Below are 19,640 nucleotides of genomic sequence, written 5' to 3' on the forward strand. Positions count from 1 at the left end.
CATGTCTGCACGTCTGTCTTGTTCCTCTCTCTCTTTCCCTCAGACAGTGACACGCACCCCGGCTCCATGGTAAACCTTACTCATTCCAGCGGTGTTTGTGGCCTGCATGTTTGTTTTGGTATTTAACACACATTTCCGTGGCTCTTTTTTGGAGCGGACCGCGTCAAGGCAAAGCTCCAAGATCTTAGGGTATATCCTGTCCAGTTCTGAGATGTTTAAGAGTTTAATGATATGATAAATGATCACTTATGGAATTCATACTTCATAAGAAACGTCGGGATTCATCACATTTGCTTATCTGGACTGTCACGCCTTGTCATGTTTCGGACTTACGTTTTCATACAGCGCCTGGAGCGTCTCCAGGTCCACCACGGTGCAGTCCATGTTCAAGATGGCTGTCAGACAGAGAAAGAGAGAAGAAAAATCCATCACTGATCGACCAATCAGTACTCAAGATCTGTTCATATGATTTCTCAGGCAAATATTTTAACTGAAGCTGCTGGGAAAAACTATACCACTTGTAAACTGTATGAGAATTTGTCATTATTTTCCAATTAAAATGTCAAATCTGATGTTTCCAAAAACACAAAATGAAGACTCATTCATAATCAAAACAATATAATGTGTCCGTAAACTAAACAACTTTAAATACTATATATTGCATGATAAATTACATTTATGAAAAGTGACAGTAAAGACAGTCTATCACAAATCTTTTGAATTTTCTGTAAAGAATACTGAAAAAAATGCTGTCATTGTTTCCATAAAAATATTAAGCAGCAGAACTCTTTTCAACATTGCTAATAAGTTTCATATGTTTCTTGAGACCCAAATCAGCATAATTAGAAAGATTTTTGAAAGACACTTAGGACTAAAGTAAAAATTCATGCATCACAGAAATAAGTTAGAAACATAGAGAAAATAGAGAAAAACAAAAAACTGAAAGCAGTTATTTAAAATTCATTTCAAATGAATTCAAAAAGTCATTTTACTGTATTGATTAAAAAAACACAGCCTTAGTGAGAAACTTAAACGATTACGTAGTAACATACAGAGCAACAAAAACTAACTATTCAAAAAGTAAAAAGTCTTTAACCTTGGGCTTGGGCATAATTTATCAAAACATGTTTACTCAGCACCAAACATTTATTTTCCAAAGCTGTTTTTACATAATAAAAGCATTTGAATCTCTTGCAGGCCTGTTATTGAGCTGGCTAGACCAAACACTTTTTCTGTGCTAAATAGAGCTATTATGGGATAACTTTTGTGTGTTTAGTCATTTGGGGAATTGAGAAATTGATCATTGGCGCGTTCCAGAAACCACACAAGAAAGAATAACAAAAACATCCATATCTGGCCAATGCACAGACACAGAAAATAGAGACAGACAGCAAAGCATTACTCCTGTTACGGAAGAAAGATATCAAAGAGAGCATCGACAGCCTTAAAAGAGATAGGGAGAAGAAACACAGACAGAGGTAGAGAGAAAACTAGAAAGAGAGTGAAAAAAGTACACACGATCTATGACTGGGTAATTTAACCTGTCATCAACCTGACAACAGCATCCCACCAGATCTGCACCCCAATCACCACATACACAAACAACAACAGTGTAATCCCCACACCCCCACAACACAGTCTCCAAACAATCAATTTGTCTCTGGATGTCCAGGGATGTGCTCTGATGCAGTTTGTGTGGTGGGCTTGCTTTAATCTGAGAAAGACACTGTTTTAAAAAGCTTCAAAAGTTTGTAGAGAAAAAACAAATCAGCACAACAAAATTCTCATATTGTATGGTGAGTTATGGTCTCTGCATCAGAGATACCAAAGAATTACATATGTTAATGTGTATTTAGATTTTTTTTTTTTTTTTTTTGATTGGCTAAAGTCTGTTTAGGTCTGCTTAGGATTTGTTCATCAATAATACAAAACTTTTAACAACAACAATAATAATAATAATAATATTATTATTATTATTATTATAAAAAAATGTTAGAAATATGTGTTAAGCATTCGTTTGTCCATATTAATTATTATTATTTTAGATTTTCATTTTTATTATCATTAAAACGCACATTTAAATTAAAAAAATGTGTTTAGCATTAAAAAGTTTTCATATCATATGATATCATGTCATGATTTCATATCATATATCATCATACATCATATATCATATCATATGATATGCACTGCATATGAACAATAATAATAATTATAATACTATCTATGGCATTTCAGCGAACTATTGTTTTGTTATAAACAGAAAGGCTCAGTGGAAATTATAGTAGGAGTGTCTGTGTAAAAATTCTCACATTTCTGAAACAATAAACGCAATTATACATTTTACAGCCCAATGACTATAATCACCTGAAATTCACTCACTCTTACTGTTATATAGCTCATCATTTAGATGACGCTTTTATCCAAATAACACCTATTACAGGAGGAATCCCCCTGAAGCAACCTCGGGTTAAGTGAACAATGCTAGCTTATGGATCAGGTTTGAACTGCACTACATTATTTTAACTGCTCTTGTTACATATTTCATAGGCTAAACATTTTTTTTTTCCAGCAGTGCCATAGTTCCTAGCAGGTTTATAAAGTTCAGTTCGTGCCAAGCTTCCATAATTACTATCTTCCAAACGTACACAACCAGACAAAGGAAAATACACAACGAATGCTACCATGTTTGCAATTCCTCAGCTGTACGGACACACACCACCTTCTCTCTCTAAACACTGCTAAGTATAAGACGGCACAATGTTTGGCTAACAAAGAGAAGAGAAGGAAGGATTTTATATTAGAACATGATTGTGCACATATGTTTTCTGGTTGCGTTCTTTGTGATGGCTGCCATGATTCAGAATGTTTCCACAAAACAATGTCCTGTGACAGTTCAGAAGACCCAAACAGACGGTGCTGCAGAACAACCGATTGTGAGTCACTGAAGAAACATAACAAACAAATCGTCCAGAGGGGGTTGGCGTCACACGCCGATGAATTCAGTCTCACACATGCACAAACTCTGAACTCACTTGTGAAACTTTGAGACTGTTATGGGTAGAAATCAAAGGCCTGTCACCAAGTGTGTTTGTGCAAGAGCTGCCTGTGCTCTAGTCAATCACGCAGGAGTGTTTTTCAGGCTCAAACATGAGATCTTATGAAAACCAGCTGAGGGAAACAAGAAAGTTGACACAAAGGGAGCGATTCAGAGAGAATCCACCGAGGAGTTGCACTAGATTAGGTTTAGTTTCCTTAATAATCCTGAGAAGAGTGTTTTTAATGTTGTTTGATGGCTGATAATTGAATAATGAAAGAAAAGAGAGACAACATCTTCTCTACCGACTGTAATAAATGGCTCATAACTTTGCATGAACCTTTAAACTCTGCAATTAAACCAATTCACGAAATTCTTTCCTAGTTCCTCAAAGGGCCTGATCCAGGTCAGTGTGGTGAAGCGTGATGTTGAGGAATGTATTGATTCTGGGTAAATAACTCTGTCAGAGCAACTGTTTGTTTCTATTTGGTGGTTAACTCTGGCCAAACATACTGGCCTCTGCAATGGGTGGAATTGCAGCGAGACCCAATGAGACTCGACCAGTGCTGAATTGTGGGTACTGAGCTGCATAATAGATGGGGACTGTGCCCATAAATTCTCAAAGAGCCAGTAAAAATTTCTTCAAATGCCGGCAGTTTAAAGACTAACTGAGGATGTGTGTGCATGTGTGCGTGTGTGTAATATTAGGTATCCGTTCACATAATGTGATGTGGTTTTCAAAACTGCATCCAGCTTTGCTGATTCATTAAAATGAAGAAAGAAAAATAGAATTTAACAAAGGATTGTTGTTACAGTGGATTAGACTGGAGGGAAATTATGCATGAAAAAAAAAATGTTACTGAAAGAAAACAGAATACAGCTTGTCTGCCGCCTGTTAACCAATGAATGGCTAAAAAGCACACAATGATAAAAATACAATGTTGAAGAATACCCTATTTATTCACCCTATTACAAAAAATAATATCTTTTGGTTCTGAATCAAACAACATGGCAGTGGTTTATCTGAATGAACAAATGAATCACAAATCAGTGCATCATACGATTCGGTGACTCACTAATAAAGGGATTCACTTAAACTTAACTTAAAAGTTAAATTATCATAATATAATATAATATAATATAATAATATATGGAGAGGTCTTCACTTCACTCTTTCTCTTGTTCTAATGAATGATTAAAAATAAACACTGCTAAAATATATTGAGAAATTATAAATTTTAGATAGTACTGAAAAGTAATCTTTTTTTGGTTCTAAGTTTGCACTGAAATCTAATTGAACAGCAAAGCGAATCAAAATAAATCTTTTGAAGACTCAGTGACTCATAAAGACTAGTTTAATTCCTTAACAAATCAGTGTGTTTCAATGAATCAGAATGACTATCATAATTTACTCTCTTTGCTTTTTACAAGCAAGTTTGATTTGACTCAGGAAACACACAGGTCATTTGAGATATCTGTAGGAGAAAGGGACATAAAATGTGTGTAGAAAATCTAAAAATATATATGCGAAAATAATAAACCCGTCACAGTGTTTGGGCTTTTCCCTACCTATTCTATTACAACAACTCCTCTGTAACTCACAAAATGCACAATCAAGAGTTCTGGATAGCTCTGGGTGCTGAGAGACAGATCTTACATTCCCAAACCTTTGATGAGAAGAAACTGCATTATTTCCTTTATACTCAATTCAAGGGGATGACTGAGCAGGTAGAGTGATGACAGCAATAAGAGGGATAGAAAGAGACAAATTAGAGCGAAAAAGACTCCAGAGACAGATGAGGAAATATCTTCAGCAGAGAAACAGGACAATGAGGATATATGCAAAAGCAGAGTAAAACTACAGGAAAATAATAGAACACAACCAGGAAGATGATGCTGCTCTAATCATCACATCCATTAAGATCTACAGTATCAACCTATTCTTGAACCCTGAAATGCAACCAACCCCTCTCCCTCCAGCTTTCAAACACAATCAGTAACTGTATAAACAGCACCGAACAATGACTCTTAATTGGCTGTGACATCATGTTTCCCTCCTTAGAGAAGTCACATGCTGACAGGAGGCTGAGCAGAATCTCTTAGAGGAGTAGCTGGTGTCATAAGTACACACGCTATCAAGACCCTTATAAACAATAATAATAATTGAATAAATAACCTCACCATTCTGAATATCTTTCATATCTAAATGAAGACTGGACATCAGAATCCCCACCGCTTGAGAACGTTTGTTACTCAGCAGCTTGACAACCTGAGAGAGACAGAGAAAGAAGGTATATTTTGTTACCGTTATAAAACATCAGCTACTTTATACTATAAAAAGGTTCCACAGTTATTTAAACGCAGTTTACCCTGAATATTATTGCTGGTGACAAAAATACATAAACACAGTATTTCATCTGGCTGCTCTCATAAATTTAATAGCATGCAGAGGTACTTTGGCCTAATAAGGAAGTCAAAAACAAAGCCAAAGTATGAGTATTTATGACTGTTTCCTCATATGGTAATATGGAGAGGACTTTGTCTCATTCTTTCATGCATAGCATCCACATATATCAAAAAAAACTTTACTTTCTCCAGTTTCTGGCTCTGCCAAGGAACACCACAGTAATTATGCAAATGACAGACCTGTCTAGTCATATTAAACCGAAATAGATTTTGACACTTTCAGACAGCCCCTTCAAATCAGGCATTTCCAAATAAGTTGTGTGTGGATGCATGGGATACCTCACATAGTCTTTTCATACTGCAAAAAATATTTTTTTTCTTTTTAGCTTTGTCTATTTTGTATAAAAAAAATATAAAGAAATCAATATACAAGATAAGAAGTCTTGCTTAAGTTTTCTGCTTTTAAATAAGAACATTTGTCAGTAGGTTGAGAAAAATAATCTTTTTTTAGAAATGAAATGAAGATTTAATACCTGAAGTTATTTTACTACTTGCATAAATATATCTTGATTTATGAATGTTTAAAGGTTGTGATATTTGAGTAAGAATGTTTTTTTGTAGTGCGCTGCACAGTGTTTTTGAAACCGTGTGCCTTTACTAGTTCTCCTGTAGGTTAGCATTTTCTGTCTATTAAAACATATACATTGAGTGCCATCGAAAACATATCTTCTTTCACGACTGCCTGTTAACAACATGCTAATTCTGATTGTTGGAAAGAATTTGAAGTCATGAAAACCTTCTAGTACAGGCCACACTTGAAAGCGTGATGGCGGCCCAGTGTGATCATCAGAAAGCCGCTGGCTCTCATTATCTCCACAGGGCTCATGACCACTAAACACAGCGCGACTGCAGAGTGCTGTGCTACGTTAATGATGTGGGAAACACACTAATGCTCGTGATGAGCTGGATCTCAAACCAGACGTTTACCGACCAATGAGAATTGATTCCATACTTTAGCACCGTTTCGGTGGGAAGCGTGGATGTCGCTGTATGAGGGAGGATGGCGGTTCGGCGGTCGTACAGTAACTACCAGCTAAAGGACCAGATAACTACTGCCAGAGCAATGGGCCATAAAATGAATATGATTCATAAAATTAACATGATTATGTGGGCTCAAATGGAGCTTCGGGCAGTTGTTTTTAATTTATACATCTAATGCACATGAATTATAAGGGCATTTGATTATATTAGTACTTTAATTTTGACTGATCTGTGTAAACTGTAAGACTAAAGCAACTGTTCTTTAAATAATGTTGAAGAGATTATCTAATGCATATACACACACTCTTTCTCTTACACACGCACATATAAAGTGTGGCATGACCACACTAGGCTGACTGGAGTCGCTGGGTTGGCTGGTGGTTTGAGGGTTGTGGGTTTTAACTCAATACAGACCCCCCCTCCCATTCCTCAGATCTTACAGACCACAGAGAGAAAGAGAGAGAGAGAGAGAGAGAGAGAGAGAGAGAGAGAGAGAGAGAGAGAGAGAGAGAGAGAGAGAGCAAACAGAAAACTTTCAAAAGTCTCAGAATTTCTCAATATTTACAAGTTAAAACATCCAGTTTGTTATTTATCCTATTTGTAGACAATACCACTGTGTATTCTCAAAACGTGTTCATATTAAAACCTTTTTCCCCACAGAAGTTTCTATTGGCAACTCTATATTGGTAAATATCCTAATGGTATTATAATAGTACACACACACATATATATATATATATATATATATATATATATATATATATATATATATATATATATATATATATATATATATATATATATATATACTGTATATATCATATATAGATGTGTGGAGTCTAAACGACTTTTATGTTCACTAAGGCTGCATTTATTGGATAGAAATGAAAGTAAAACACTGATATTATGAAATAATATTCCACTGTAAATGACCTTTATATTTTTCCATATTTGAAAATGTAATTTATTCCTGTGAATTTTCCGTAGCCATCACTTCAGTTTTCAATGTCACATGTTCCATCAGAAATCATTCTAACATGCTGATTTGTTTCACAGTAAACTTTCTTATTATCAATAATGTTAATAAAAGTCGTGCTTCTTAATATTTTTTTGCGGAAACTGCAATAATTTCTTTTCAGAATTTTTTAATGAATAGAAAGTAAAAAAAAACAGCATTCATTTGAAAATTATTTATACCTTTTTGATCAATTTAATACTTCCTTGCTGAAAAACAAGTATTTAATACTAAAGAAAAGATTTAATGATCTTCTAGATTATTAAAAATATCCATACATAATTCATAGTTGAAGAACAGAGCTGCAGAACAATTAAATTAGTTTGTGTAATGCAGTTTGTAATGTGCTTGTTGTGTAGCTGTGGGTTGTTATCAGAAATCTGCTTGACTCCAGACGAAAGAACCACAAAACTCTCACCAGTGACTAATTTTCACACCACTACCAGAGAGGAAGAGAGAGAGCGAGATTAGCTTCAGATGTGGTAGATGCCTGGGTTGTTTCTGATGGTAAACAGTCTTATCAAAGAGTCTCATAGTCACACTTTGGTTGAGGGAACATTAAGTAAAGCTTATAACATTTACTGAATGTCTGTAAGGCTCTGATTCACAAGCTGTGCGTGTGAAATCAGTGTTAATGGTTTTGTGTGTGATGAGGTGGGGGCCTGGGCAAAGCTGTCTTCAAGGAAAGACAACAAGGAATGTCGTCTGGGGAGCTGAGACGAGGGGGGTAACTAAGTTCCATTACTTATTGGGACATCCAAAAATTTCCTGTACCCAGTGTTTTTTGTATAGTAAAGTCCTCTTACCTGTTTGGCCTTTGATTTTGTTATGGTATCTGAGATGGGTTTCTTCTTTTCCTTGACTGCACTTTTGGCAAACAGCTCCACAAATTCGTCAAAGTCTACTGATGGCTCTTGAACCTTTTCCCACACCAGGGCACTTTTGGCATCCCTATGAGCGAGGGAAATAAAAATATCAGTTTGCCTTATCGCATGTGAGATCATAATCAAGCCTTGGCTGAATTGAAATAAGGTGAAACGAAAGCATTCAGTATACGCATTGCAAAAACATGCAGCATTCAATCAACGAGGCATGTGATTACTTTTTGGCCTGTAGCTGAATCCGTGTCCAGTAGAGTGGTTTCATGGGCCGAGGAGGCTCGATGACAGCCTTCAGGGGGACAGACTCCTGAGTCATGCTACATGGCATCAGCCCCACGAAGGGTGGAGGGGGACCGAAGGGTGGTGGTGGCCCAAAACCAGGTGGAGGAGGGGGTGGTGGGGGTCCACAGCCCGGAGGTGGAGGAGGAGGAGGAGGAAAGGGTGGGGCCGTGCCTGGGAGTGGAGGAGGAGGAAGGGGTGGGGCCGTGCCTGGGAGTGGAGGTGGAGGGGGTGGAACCATGCCTGGGAGTGGAGGAGGAGGAGGTGGAGCCGCGCCCACAGGTGCAAGCGGTGGAACCATGCCTGGGAGCGGAGGTGGTGGAGGAGGCAGAGCCATACATGAAAGTGGAGGTGGAGGTGGCGGTGGAGGCATACCTGGAAAAGACAGATGGAGCTGAGTCAAATCTGAGAGTGGAGGCAGAAGAGGTGGAGGTATTGATGCATTTTGTTTTGAAGGTGTTGGTAAACCTGAAACAACGGGAAGTAGTGGTGGTTCAGGGGGAGGGATTTCCAGTGTTCTTTGGCAGCTACAGGCATTGGGCAATCCTACTGGTGAAGTGGCGGTGTCGTTTAATTTGGGAGCATGTGAGTGGTCTGAAAAAGGCACTAGAAATTTAAAGGCTTCCTCCACAGGTGAGGTCTGAATGGCTGAATGAACTCGCTGTTCATTTCCTTTAGTCTGTTTAATGGTTTGATTTAAACCACCCACTTCTCGATCCCTTGTTCCAAGCTTTGTGCCATCCAAAACATTATTGTCTTTTTCCATATCTGATATTTTCACAAGTAATTCTTCAATTGTTCGCTCTAGCTCCTGAATGGAAACGGAAGTTCCTTCCGGAACGGTTCCAGATTGCCCCGTGGATCTATCCTGTGGAGAGCGGGACACAGAAAAGAGAGACTTCACATCTTTAAAAAGAAACAGCAGCATGGAATGAAAAACACAGACACCTCCTGTCACATGCAATCGTACTAGCATGAGTTAGTGCCTTGTTTTAGCGGATGTTAGTTTCCCCTTCGAGACCCAGTTTTCTGAGGAATGGTATGAGTGAGTGTGTGTTTGTGAGTAAGGGGCCGTGTTTCTTAATAACACAGACCAGGCACGCATGTGGCGTCCCACAAGTCAATAAAAGCACTTTGGCTGATCGGGAAAACGTAGCGGTGCTTCCGGGATAAAGGGAAGAGAGCGAACCCAGGGAAATGAATGAACCACCACAGCCAGGGTGTAAAAATCAGCACACAACACACAAGGGATGCACTTGGCGAACACACAAACATGGTGATAAAACACACACACACACACAACATACAGAGACGAACTTCGTCACGCACACATACAATCTGGCAACGAGGGTCAAGGAAGTCCAACAAGTCTAGACTCCAGAAGTTGTCTCTGAGGACTCCTAAAAGGCGAGCCGCAGAGTCTCTGGGAATGAAAAGGGAAGGGTTTGTGCCTTTCTATTACACAGCTTCAAACGGCTTCAAAGAGCTTGTGTGGGTCTGTGTGAAGGGTCGGGGGGAACGGAGAACATATCACACACATGGAGTCTGGTTACATGATGGGCCCTGTCAGACTGACATGGGTTTAGGGGGACGCTTTCATTCACAAAACCCTCTTCCACAGCCAGGGAGGCTTGGAAAATTTGGCTCCAAACTTCCAGGCCTCAGGAATTCTAGAGTCATCAGTAGCCAGAGAAGTTCCTTCATGTGATTTGATATGGTCACATTTGTACAAGGCTTTAATATATGTTATGAATTACAAGTATCAAAAAAAAAAAGACATGTTCTGCAAAAATGTCAACACAAGAACGAGAGGGCAGTAAATTTCCAATTGCGAAGAAGTCTGCATTCCAAATCACATTCAAGTATATTCCTACCAGGAACATAAGGAATAAGCTGTAACATAAGGTGTTGCGTGTGTGCTTTGAACATTGGAATGCAAGCGGCCATTTATCATTTCAGAATTCAAACACGGTGGATCTTAAAACGCAATGGCAGGCATTGCGCCTGCTGGACAGATGTTTAGATCAGGTTAAATGCTGTTAGTATGCTGTTTACAGAGGATCTCATAGCAACGCTAAAGAGATATATGGCTTGCGAGGTGCTAAAATACTTTCTTAGCAATGTAAGTGTGTTGAACCTGATGGAGAATGAAATACTAGCAAAGTATTTACACTTACAAACATACACATTCATGAACGATATAGAAAAGCTTATGTATGTTTGATTACGCACAGCTTTAACAAATATGTACACGGGTACAGCAATGAAATGAGATGGTAATACCAAGGTATTTAATATGGTACTGAATCATAACTATATTCACACACAATGGTTTCCACATTGTGCTGCAAAGAACTTCAAATAATAACACGATTTTACCATATTACACGTCAAAAAAACATTGTATTATTAACATGTCACCATGTTAAAAAAAAAAACCATGGTATCATATATTCGGAATTACCCTTAAAAAGGTACTGTGGTGGTACCATAGCACAGTTATGGTATAGGATCAGACCAAGGTATATTGATATTTACTGAATGATTACCATATTCATACATTATAAATTTGACATGTTAATGCAAAATACAAAATAACATCATTTTATTATATAACGTTTCCAAAAACACAATAAAATAATTCCATCAAAATGCCTAAATCATGGTACTAGCATAGAAAGTTTTAATTACTCATATAAAAGGTACTAGGGTGTTATATGGTACTTTGAGTATTATGGTACTTTGAGATAAACCATAGTGCTGAAATTCACATACAATGGTATTTACATAAACTACCAGATGTTTATTATGTAGGAAGATATTAACTGACATGGTGTCATTCTTTAAAACCATACATATGGCAATATATTTCAAATGATCAGTATCATGATACACATCAAATATCATTATAATGTCAATAATGGTAGATCGGTTCATTGTTTGGGTATATAAAACCATATTCGTGCATATACTCGCACCTGTGCAGCAGTGGGGGACGGACTCGGAGGCCACATTGTTTGGAGCCTCCCAGGTGTTCTGATCTCATTCTGTCCCAGTGGAGCCCAGGTATACAGCTGCTCCTTCTGTATATGTGAAAGATACAGAAAGCTGAAATTAAAGCAGCTGATTATGGCAAGAAATGTTTCAAACTGCAAACAAGAATCTAAAATTAGCCTTCTGTTCCTGAGGATGCTTTTCTGATTAGACAGCAAGAAAAAATGAGAATTCTGTGGCAGGGCTGTGTGAAGGGCGACCTCTGCTGGCAGACTGAAAGAACAGCATCACCACTATCCAGAGCAGAAAGAATACATGGCATTTGTCTTGCTGACACTGCCAGCATGTTCACACATACAAATTGAAAGGCTGTTCCAGAGGCTGTCCATTCACATCACTGGGGGTTTGCGTAAGCATGCAGGGAACCTGCTGCAGAGCTGCAGTGTATGACTGTACAACATTTAAAGGTAAACCTTACAAGCTGGATATAACAGATATCACTATAACACAGTACATGTTTTCCTTGGTAATACATTATTATAAAGTTGTGATCAGAGTGATATATTTGTCAATAAATATATGATAGTGAATAGGGACAATAATGCTGCCATTATGCTGTCCTCTTGAAATCACTGCTAGTGAAATCACAGTATTAAGTCATGTTCTGCCGTCTACCAGCACAACAGGGTTACTGTTATTTCAGTCACTGAGCAGCAGTGTTTGTTCACCCAGAAATGAAGATTCTGTCATCATTTACTCTGTCTTTAGAAACCTGTTTGAATGCCCAAGCTGCTCTTTACCATATAATGAAACTGAATGGTAATAGCAAGATTTAAATGCAGTCTCTTCTTAACACAAAGCTATCATTTGATTTCAGAAGACTTGGAATAAAGTACACGAGCAAAGACTGCTGATTGGATGAAGGAATAAAACCGCTGTAACAAATGTATTTAAATTCTTCATTGTGACTGATGCTTAAAGGGATAGTTTAATTCTGTCATTACTTGCCCTCATTTTGTTCCAAACCCACAGGACCACTGTTGATCTTAAAATCACATGTTAAAATATTTTGGATGAAATCTGAGAGCTTTCTGACCCTGCATAGAAAGCAACAAAACTGACACGGTTGACCCATGGACTATTTTATTGATGTCCTCGCTACCTTTCTGTGTCTTTAATATATCAGTTGCATTTCAGTCAAGAAAGCTCTCAGATTTTGGGTGAATTATCCTTTTAATGACAATTATATGATTCCAATTTAGTGTACTGTAAATAGGTGACAGTAAAATATAGAAAACATACAGGAATAGAAAGATAGATATCTGGATAGAAACGGATAATGAATTTGATATTTGCCACACAGAGATGAATACTAAGATGGAGCAGCACCAGAGGGCATGTGACCCATCTTACGTAATCCAGTCAGATGGCTTATGTGTGCAGATGTGTCCATTTAAGCATGCACAAGCACCGGATGCACATATTTACACGTGTTTGTGAAAGTGTGCTGTACTTGGTCTATAAATATACTGTACACTCGCACAACATGATTATGTGTGTGCACACTGCTAAAGCAGGTTAAGTGTGTATGTGTGTGATGACGTAAAAAGGGGGAAGGGCAAGTCGCAGAAGCAGTGTTAAATGTTTATCTGTGCAGACACAAATCTGCTTTGGCTGTTGAAGCAAAAGAAAAAGAGTCCTTTCAAATCAGGTCATCGGGCTGAGCACAAAAACACGAAAACATTGTTGCATGTTTTAGCGTATCACTCATAACATACTGCATTACAACACGCCTTGTGGGTTGTAGCAGAATAATCCAAATTTCACTTTTTTCTCATGCATGAGATAATAAATACATAATGTGCATCACTTCCTCTGTCTTCGACTACAGCATAAAGTTACCCTGCTGCTAAGCTGATCTCACATCTGCTCAGGCAGAGTCGACTCTGCGGGTCGTTCAACGAAGTGATATAAAATGTGTGAAATCTGGCACGTTTTTAGAAACACTCATCAACAGCTTTTCTGTTTCTTCCTCATGCAATTTAGTACAGAGCTAAAAGACAAAATCTATGCTGATGATGTATGGTTTCAAGTTTTTTGCATTATAACAAGTGTGTATGTGTCTGATAGAGAATTATATTAATTTAAATGATGTTCAATCACACAGACTAATTTCTTTTTTAAATCCTAAAGTAATTCAATATTTAGAAAAACATTTATCTGAAAAGATATCTTGTACACCTGCATTTCAATGTTTATGTCTATGTTTCATAATAGAAAGTGATCTCGTGACTGATGTCATCTCATACAAACTTTAGCAAGTGTTCTGGAATCTTAAAGGTAAACCAAACAATTTCTGGTAGCCACTGACTTCCAAAGTACGACAAAAAAAAATCATGGAAGTCAATGTCTACCAGCAACTGTTTGGTTACCAGGATTCTTCAAAATATCTTCTTTTGTTTTTGATGTTGAAGATGTTGAACTATACAAGATAATTTAATGTCAAAAATACATTTCTCAGATGCTTTAATAATAATAATAATAATTATAATTATAATAATAATAATAAAAAGATTTTGTGCATGATAAAATAGGAAAGAGACAAAAATCTGATGGTCATACATTAAAAATGGGCTTATCTGTAACATCACTTCCTGAGGGTGGTTCCTTGATGCAGTCACTGAAAGGCTGTAGAATCCCCAAAGCCAGAATATGGGAACAGAATCTCTCAACATCCTGTAAAGCACTGTCATCTTCAGAACATTTCCACTGTACAAGACACCTCTCGAACAGAGAGAGACCTATAAGAGAGTGAAATCAGAACAATAGAGAAAGTGAAAATACTGCAGTTGTATATGACTGCTGCAGTATATGTACTTGTCACTAAATCCTTTTATGTATTTTGTTTTGTCTCAGACTCTGACTGAGTGTCTGTAATGCTTTGAAACAGAAAATGCATACAGTGGAAATTTTGAAGCTTTTATCTTCGTAATTCATTTCACATCTGAAACAAGTAGAGCATTTTCATTTGGTCAGCTGCTGCACATTTCTGAAAGAATTATTTCTCCACCACAAGCATGAACATATTCTTCAACTTCCTTTCCCTCATTTATCAGCTGGACACAAACTCAATAGCTCATCCTGAGTCTTCCATCATAGTCTGGTAAATAGGCTGATTTCTGTGTAGCATCGATAAGAAAAAAAACCCTCTTTCTACAAAACATGACTCTAATTTTCTTATTGCTCCATCATGTGCTGTCTGAATTTGGATGTAAAATTACTAATAAATAGATTTATGCTTGCTCAGCTCTCAACTGTCTCTGATTTATTTGACCTATAAAGTTAGCAGCATGCTAATGCTTGCAGGAATAACTTGTTGAATTAGATTTTTTTTTAACTTACAACTTAACAGTTTTATTTGAAGCATCAAGTAAATGCATACACTATCTAAAAAGGATTCACATAACATGATGCAAATTATATGTCTAGGAGTGAGTTTAAATTGTTTGTAATACACAACACTTTTTAGTGCATTTAATATGCATGTACTATTATTATGTACTATTCTTTTAGCTTGATATTCGGAGCACAAATGTGCCTTCCAAGACATTTAAGCTTTGGTTGAATAAACATTTTATACTTCAGTGTCCCCAAGACTTTGTAAACACATTTAGATACGGATGCTATAGCTTCATATCAAGGCAGGACTCCAATAGTCTCCAAATCTGCTTTTTTAAAAAATCTTTTTCTATTCTTTTGTATCTGAATTGTTTTGCTGTAACCTTCATTGTCAGGAGCAGTCACTGTGCATCAGCACTTAAAAACAGTGTGTCCGTTTGTATGAGTGTGTGTTTGAGTGACTTCCTGTGGCATTCTGACTCAATGAGGCAGAAGCCAGAGCTTTCTTAGCCAGTAGCTAACACGTGTCTGTGTGTGTTTCTGTGGGTATGTGTGTAGTGTGCATTTTTCAGAGCCAGATTTTATGTTTTTTGACTGCTCACTGAACCTTGAGGGTAGTGAACCAGATTAAAAATTGGAAAAATAATACCACGTCCTGGCAACCATGACATGGAATTACACTCCTTAAAAAATATGAACTTCTGCAACAGCTAGTATGTGTTGCTAAGATAGGTTCGAGCATCTTTTTGTTGGTCTAGACATCAGGTCTCTTTGATTATAAGTGTGAACATTGATATAAAATCAATCAAAACACAACGACTTACCTGAAAACACATCTGGAAAGGTGGATGGCATTTGCCTGGATCTGAGGTTTTGGAAGCCGTGATCAATAAGCTCTGATTGATCATGTATGGCTTCACACCATTCTTCATGACAACCCACTGGACCTGCAATGCTACAGGACCGTTGTCTCCGTGCTCTCCAGCTTCCTGCTCTGTATGACCCTTGACCTAAACCCAACTCTAAGCCGACCCTTCGAGGACACATAGGGCTTGGTGAAGGAGTTGTCAATGGAGATATTATGGGTGAAGTAAGCTGTCTGGTGGTTGTTTTAACGTATGAAGTGTGTACTGTAGGATAAGGTTTAACTCCGAGGTTAGTGCTGGAAGTTCTACGTGGTCGTGACCCCAAGCCTAAAAAGTTCTCAGATGACCACTGTGTGATGGACGCTGCACTGCTTTTCCTTCTCTGTTGGTGGAAATACTCTCTATCTATCTCCTCTACATGACCATCACCCTCTACGTTCAGCTCTACACTACTAATGCTCTTCTGTGGGACGAAAATGACCCGGCTGATTTTGGACATAGAGTTGGTCTGATTTCTTGAATTGAGACCGATTTCTAGGCTTTGAGTGAGGCTATTGCTACCAAAATGACACTCTTCAAGTGGAGATGACAGAGATGAACTCTCCAGGATCTCCTCTGCACTCTCATAGGAGGTGGATGTTGCTGTAGTATCCTGAAAACTGTAGTTACTGGTTGATTTGGAAACAGCTATGGTATCCTGGACACTACTTGTGTCAGTGATGCTATCCTGAATGCAACAGTCAATGGCCAAACGTTCAGTTTTATTTGCATCATCAATAACTTCGTCACCTGATTCTGCCTTTAGTGGTGTTGTAATCACCATTTCTGTATCCTCTCTATATTTAAGATCTTGTTTATTGCTGTCAGCTGTAGATACAGCTTCTGTCTTCTCTGGTTCGCCCATACAAGCAAGGCCACTAAAAGTAAGACCCTGAGTGACCTCAGTCTGGCTTTCAGACCCTATTCGTCTAGTACAGTTTTGCCCCTCAGCAACTCCCTCCATTTGCTGCTGTTGTCTGATAGTCCTCTGGATATCCGACAGCAGATCTTGAGCCTCGGTGGCTGAGTGGTAGCTGCAGAGGTCTGTATCTGACCCTGATCCATCAGTCTCTCTCTCAGCATCATCTTCTGTTGTGTCCAGGGTCGACTGCCTGCTTTCGGCTGTGAGATGCTTACTGTCAGGAGTGAGACCCTCCAGCTCATCACCCGATATTCCACCATTACTGCTGCCGTTAGCATCCATGCTCTTAATCCTAATCCCATCGTCCAGTACATCCTCTTTGGACAACCCTTTCCGGGAGAGGCCCTTTCTGATACGAATGTTGGAAAATACAGAACCTTTGGAACCCTCCGATTTGGATTTCTTCTTGCCCGAGTCACCAGACAATTTACTTTTCTTAATCTTCTTGAGATGTTCATGGTCATGGTCCTCGATGCTCGCACTATTCCCAGCACCTTCCACTCCTGATGTGACAGTGGACTTCTTCTGCTTGGCCTCCTGGTTTCCCATGTTCCTCAGAAGGCGAACACCTTTAGCGATCAGGCCATGCTGAGAACGTGTGTAATTGGACTGACTTTCTCGTTCTCTGTGCTGCTCTCTCTTCTCTCCTCTTTCCCTCTCCGAGCTCCCTTGCACTTTCTCCCCCTCCCTCTCTAATCCCTCTCTCTCTCTCTTCACCATCGGCAGCAGCTGCTGTGATGATGCAGCCTGTGACGCCGTGGCCGAGGACTGTCTGAGAGACAGCTCCCCCTGCCTCCCAATCTCTTTCACTTTCTCTTGCTCATCTATTTGCTCTGCCAAGTCACATAACGGGCTGCTGGAAGAGCGGACCAACTGAGCATGTGCAGTGTGGCCCTGTGAGGATGAGAACAGCTGTTGCTTCTGATGTAATTCTGATTGTTGTTGCTGGAGTAATAACTGTTGCTGTTGTCTTCTGATGAGATTTGTCAGGCTGCTCTTCCTCCGTTCTTTCGCTCTCTCTCTGAAGGGAGAGGAGTGAAAACTCTCTCGCAGGACAGGTAACTGCATCTCTATCGTCTGAATGGTTTGCATCTTGATTCTTGCTATACTGACCTGAGAGGAGGACACAAGTTAATTAAAGCTGAGCTAAATTAAGAGAATTAGGAGCAGAATTACTTTTAAATTACATATTTCTTTTGTATTCCATTTTCAGTCTCAGTGACCCACATGCGTTAATTTCTCTGCTTGTAAAAAAGGCACAGAGCAACAATAATCCAAAAATGTCCTTACTACTTCTTTGGGTCTTGAACATGTCAGTTCTCAAGCTTTTTTCATTTATTTCATAAATATCTTAATTTGTGACCCTGGATCACAAAATCAATAATGAGGGTATCATTTTTTTTTTTTTTTTTTTTTTTTTTTTAATGAGATTAATACATCTTCTGAAAGCTGAATAAATAAGCTTTCTTATAGATTTGTTTTGGGTATTTTTGGTATATTTGAAAACGTGTAATCTGACATCCAAAATAACACACACACACACACACACACACACACACACACACATATATATATATATATATAGAGAGAGAGAGAGAGAGAGAGAGAGAGAGAGAGAGAGAGAGAGAGAGAGAGAGAGAGAGAGAGAGAGAGAGAGAGAGAGAGAGAGAGAGAGAGAGAGAGAGACAGAGAGAGAACATAGAGAACATAGAGAGAAAATAAACAAAATTAATTATTACAAAAAACACAAAAAAGTTTTGATATATTTACAGTATGAAAATTACAAAATATTTCATGGAATACAATCTTAATATCCTAACAGTTGATGGCATAAAATAAATTATTTATGTCCTTTCATATTAATTTGATGTTACTTTTTTTAAAAAATGTGACATGGATTCATCTGTACTCTGATTTCTGTGTCCAAAATATCCAAATCTCCATGTACATGTACGTCCAAGTTTAAGTTCATTCACAACTGCAGTCTGAGTCCAAGCCCAGGATCCAATGAACACAACTCTTTGTGCAACTTCTGAGTTGTTTTGTGTCCAGAGTCACATTTGTATTCCGAAATAAACAAAAGTCATAGTTTGGAAAAGTAATTAGTAAGTAATTAATTAAGTAATTAATAACAGAATTTTCATTTTTAGGTGAACTATCCCTTTAAAGTCACATGCATTTAGATGTACTGTAGCATCATTTAAATTCAAAACCTCAAATGTAGCATTTATTTTATGTGATCGAAATTACCCCTTTTCTATCCAATCCTGCACATGGAACATCTGAAAATAGCACAGGAATTTCATCTGTGTGTGTGTGTGTGTGTGTGTGTGTGTGACGGACACGGTGTGCCAGTGCAGCGTCATGTGAGCTTATGGACTGATCTCATAAACTGATGTACGACTGTGGCCAGCAGGCCTGAAATCAGAGTTATCCTCCAGCCTTGCAGCATCAGACACATGCCCATGAGCTTTCAACCGATTTATACAATATTCATTTTAATCCAGTACACAGATGCCTAGAGAAATGACATATATAAAATGTTTTTATATCAAATTTACATTTTTTTTTATATATCAAAAACTAAACTAGTACTATTTTGATTTTAATTTACTTTAGTACTAACTATTAGTACTAAAGTAAATTAAAATCAAAATACCTAGAAAATATTCCTGCATTAATTTAAAACAAGTTAAATGAAATGTTTTCCTCAAGGCATGGAACTGCTGATGTCTTATCACATACGGATACATTTCTCTAT

At 38.0% G+C, this 19,640-nt stretch overlaps 1 protein-coding gene across 1 annotated transcript in view; it reads right to left on the bottom strand.

Moving 5' to 3' along the window:
- The window catches only part of fmn2a (formin 2a), a 30,239-nt gene extending 12,261 nt beyond the window's left edge, over positions 1 to 17,978 (bottom strand). Inside the window, exons 1-8 of the mRNA XM_043262191.1 lie at positions 15,877 to 17,978; positions 14,276 to 14,454; positions 11,638 to 11,742; positions 9,128 to 9,527; positions 8,602 to 9,034; positions 8,306 to 8,450; positions 5,219 to 5,306; positions 334 to 395 (exon numbers count right to left, since the gene is read on the bottom strand). Of these exons, the coding sequence (XP_043118126.1) occupies positions 334 to 395; positions 5,219 to 5,306; positions 8,306 to 8,450; positions 8,602 to 9,034; positions 9,128 to 9,527; positions 11,638 to 11,742; positions 14,276 to 14,454; positions 15,877 to 17,971 (3,507 nt within the window). The 5' untranslated portion in view covers positions 17,972 to 17,978. The remainder of the gene's footprint in view (positions 1 to 333; positions 396 to 5,218; positions 5,307 to 8,305; positions 8,451 to 8,601; positions 9,035 to 9,127; positions 9,528 to 11,637; positions 11,743 to 14,275; positions 14,455 to 15,876) is intronic.
- Between the last annotated feature and the right edge of the window lie 1,662 nt (positions 17,979 to 19,640).

Source organism: Puntigrus tetrazona, chromosome 17 (assembly GCF_018831695.1).
Source record: "Puntigrus tetrazona isolate hp1 chromosome 17, ASM1883169v1, whole genome shotgun sequence".
Taxonomy (NCBI): Eukaryota; Metazoa; Chordata; class Actinopteri; order Cypriniformes; family Cyprinidae; genus Puntigrus; species Puntigrus tetrazona.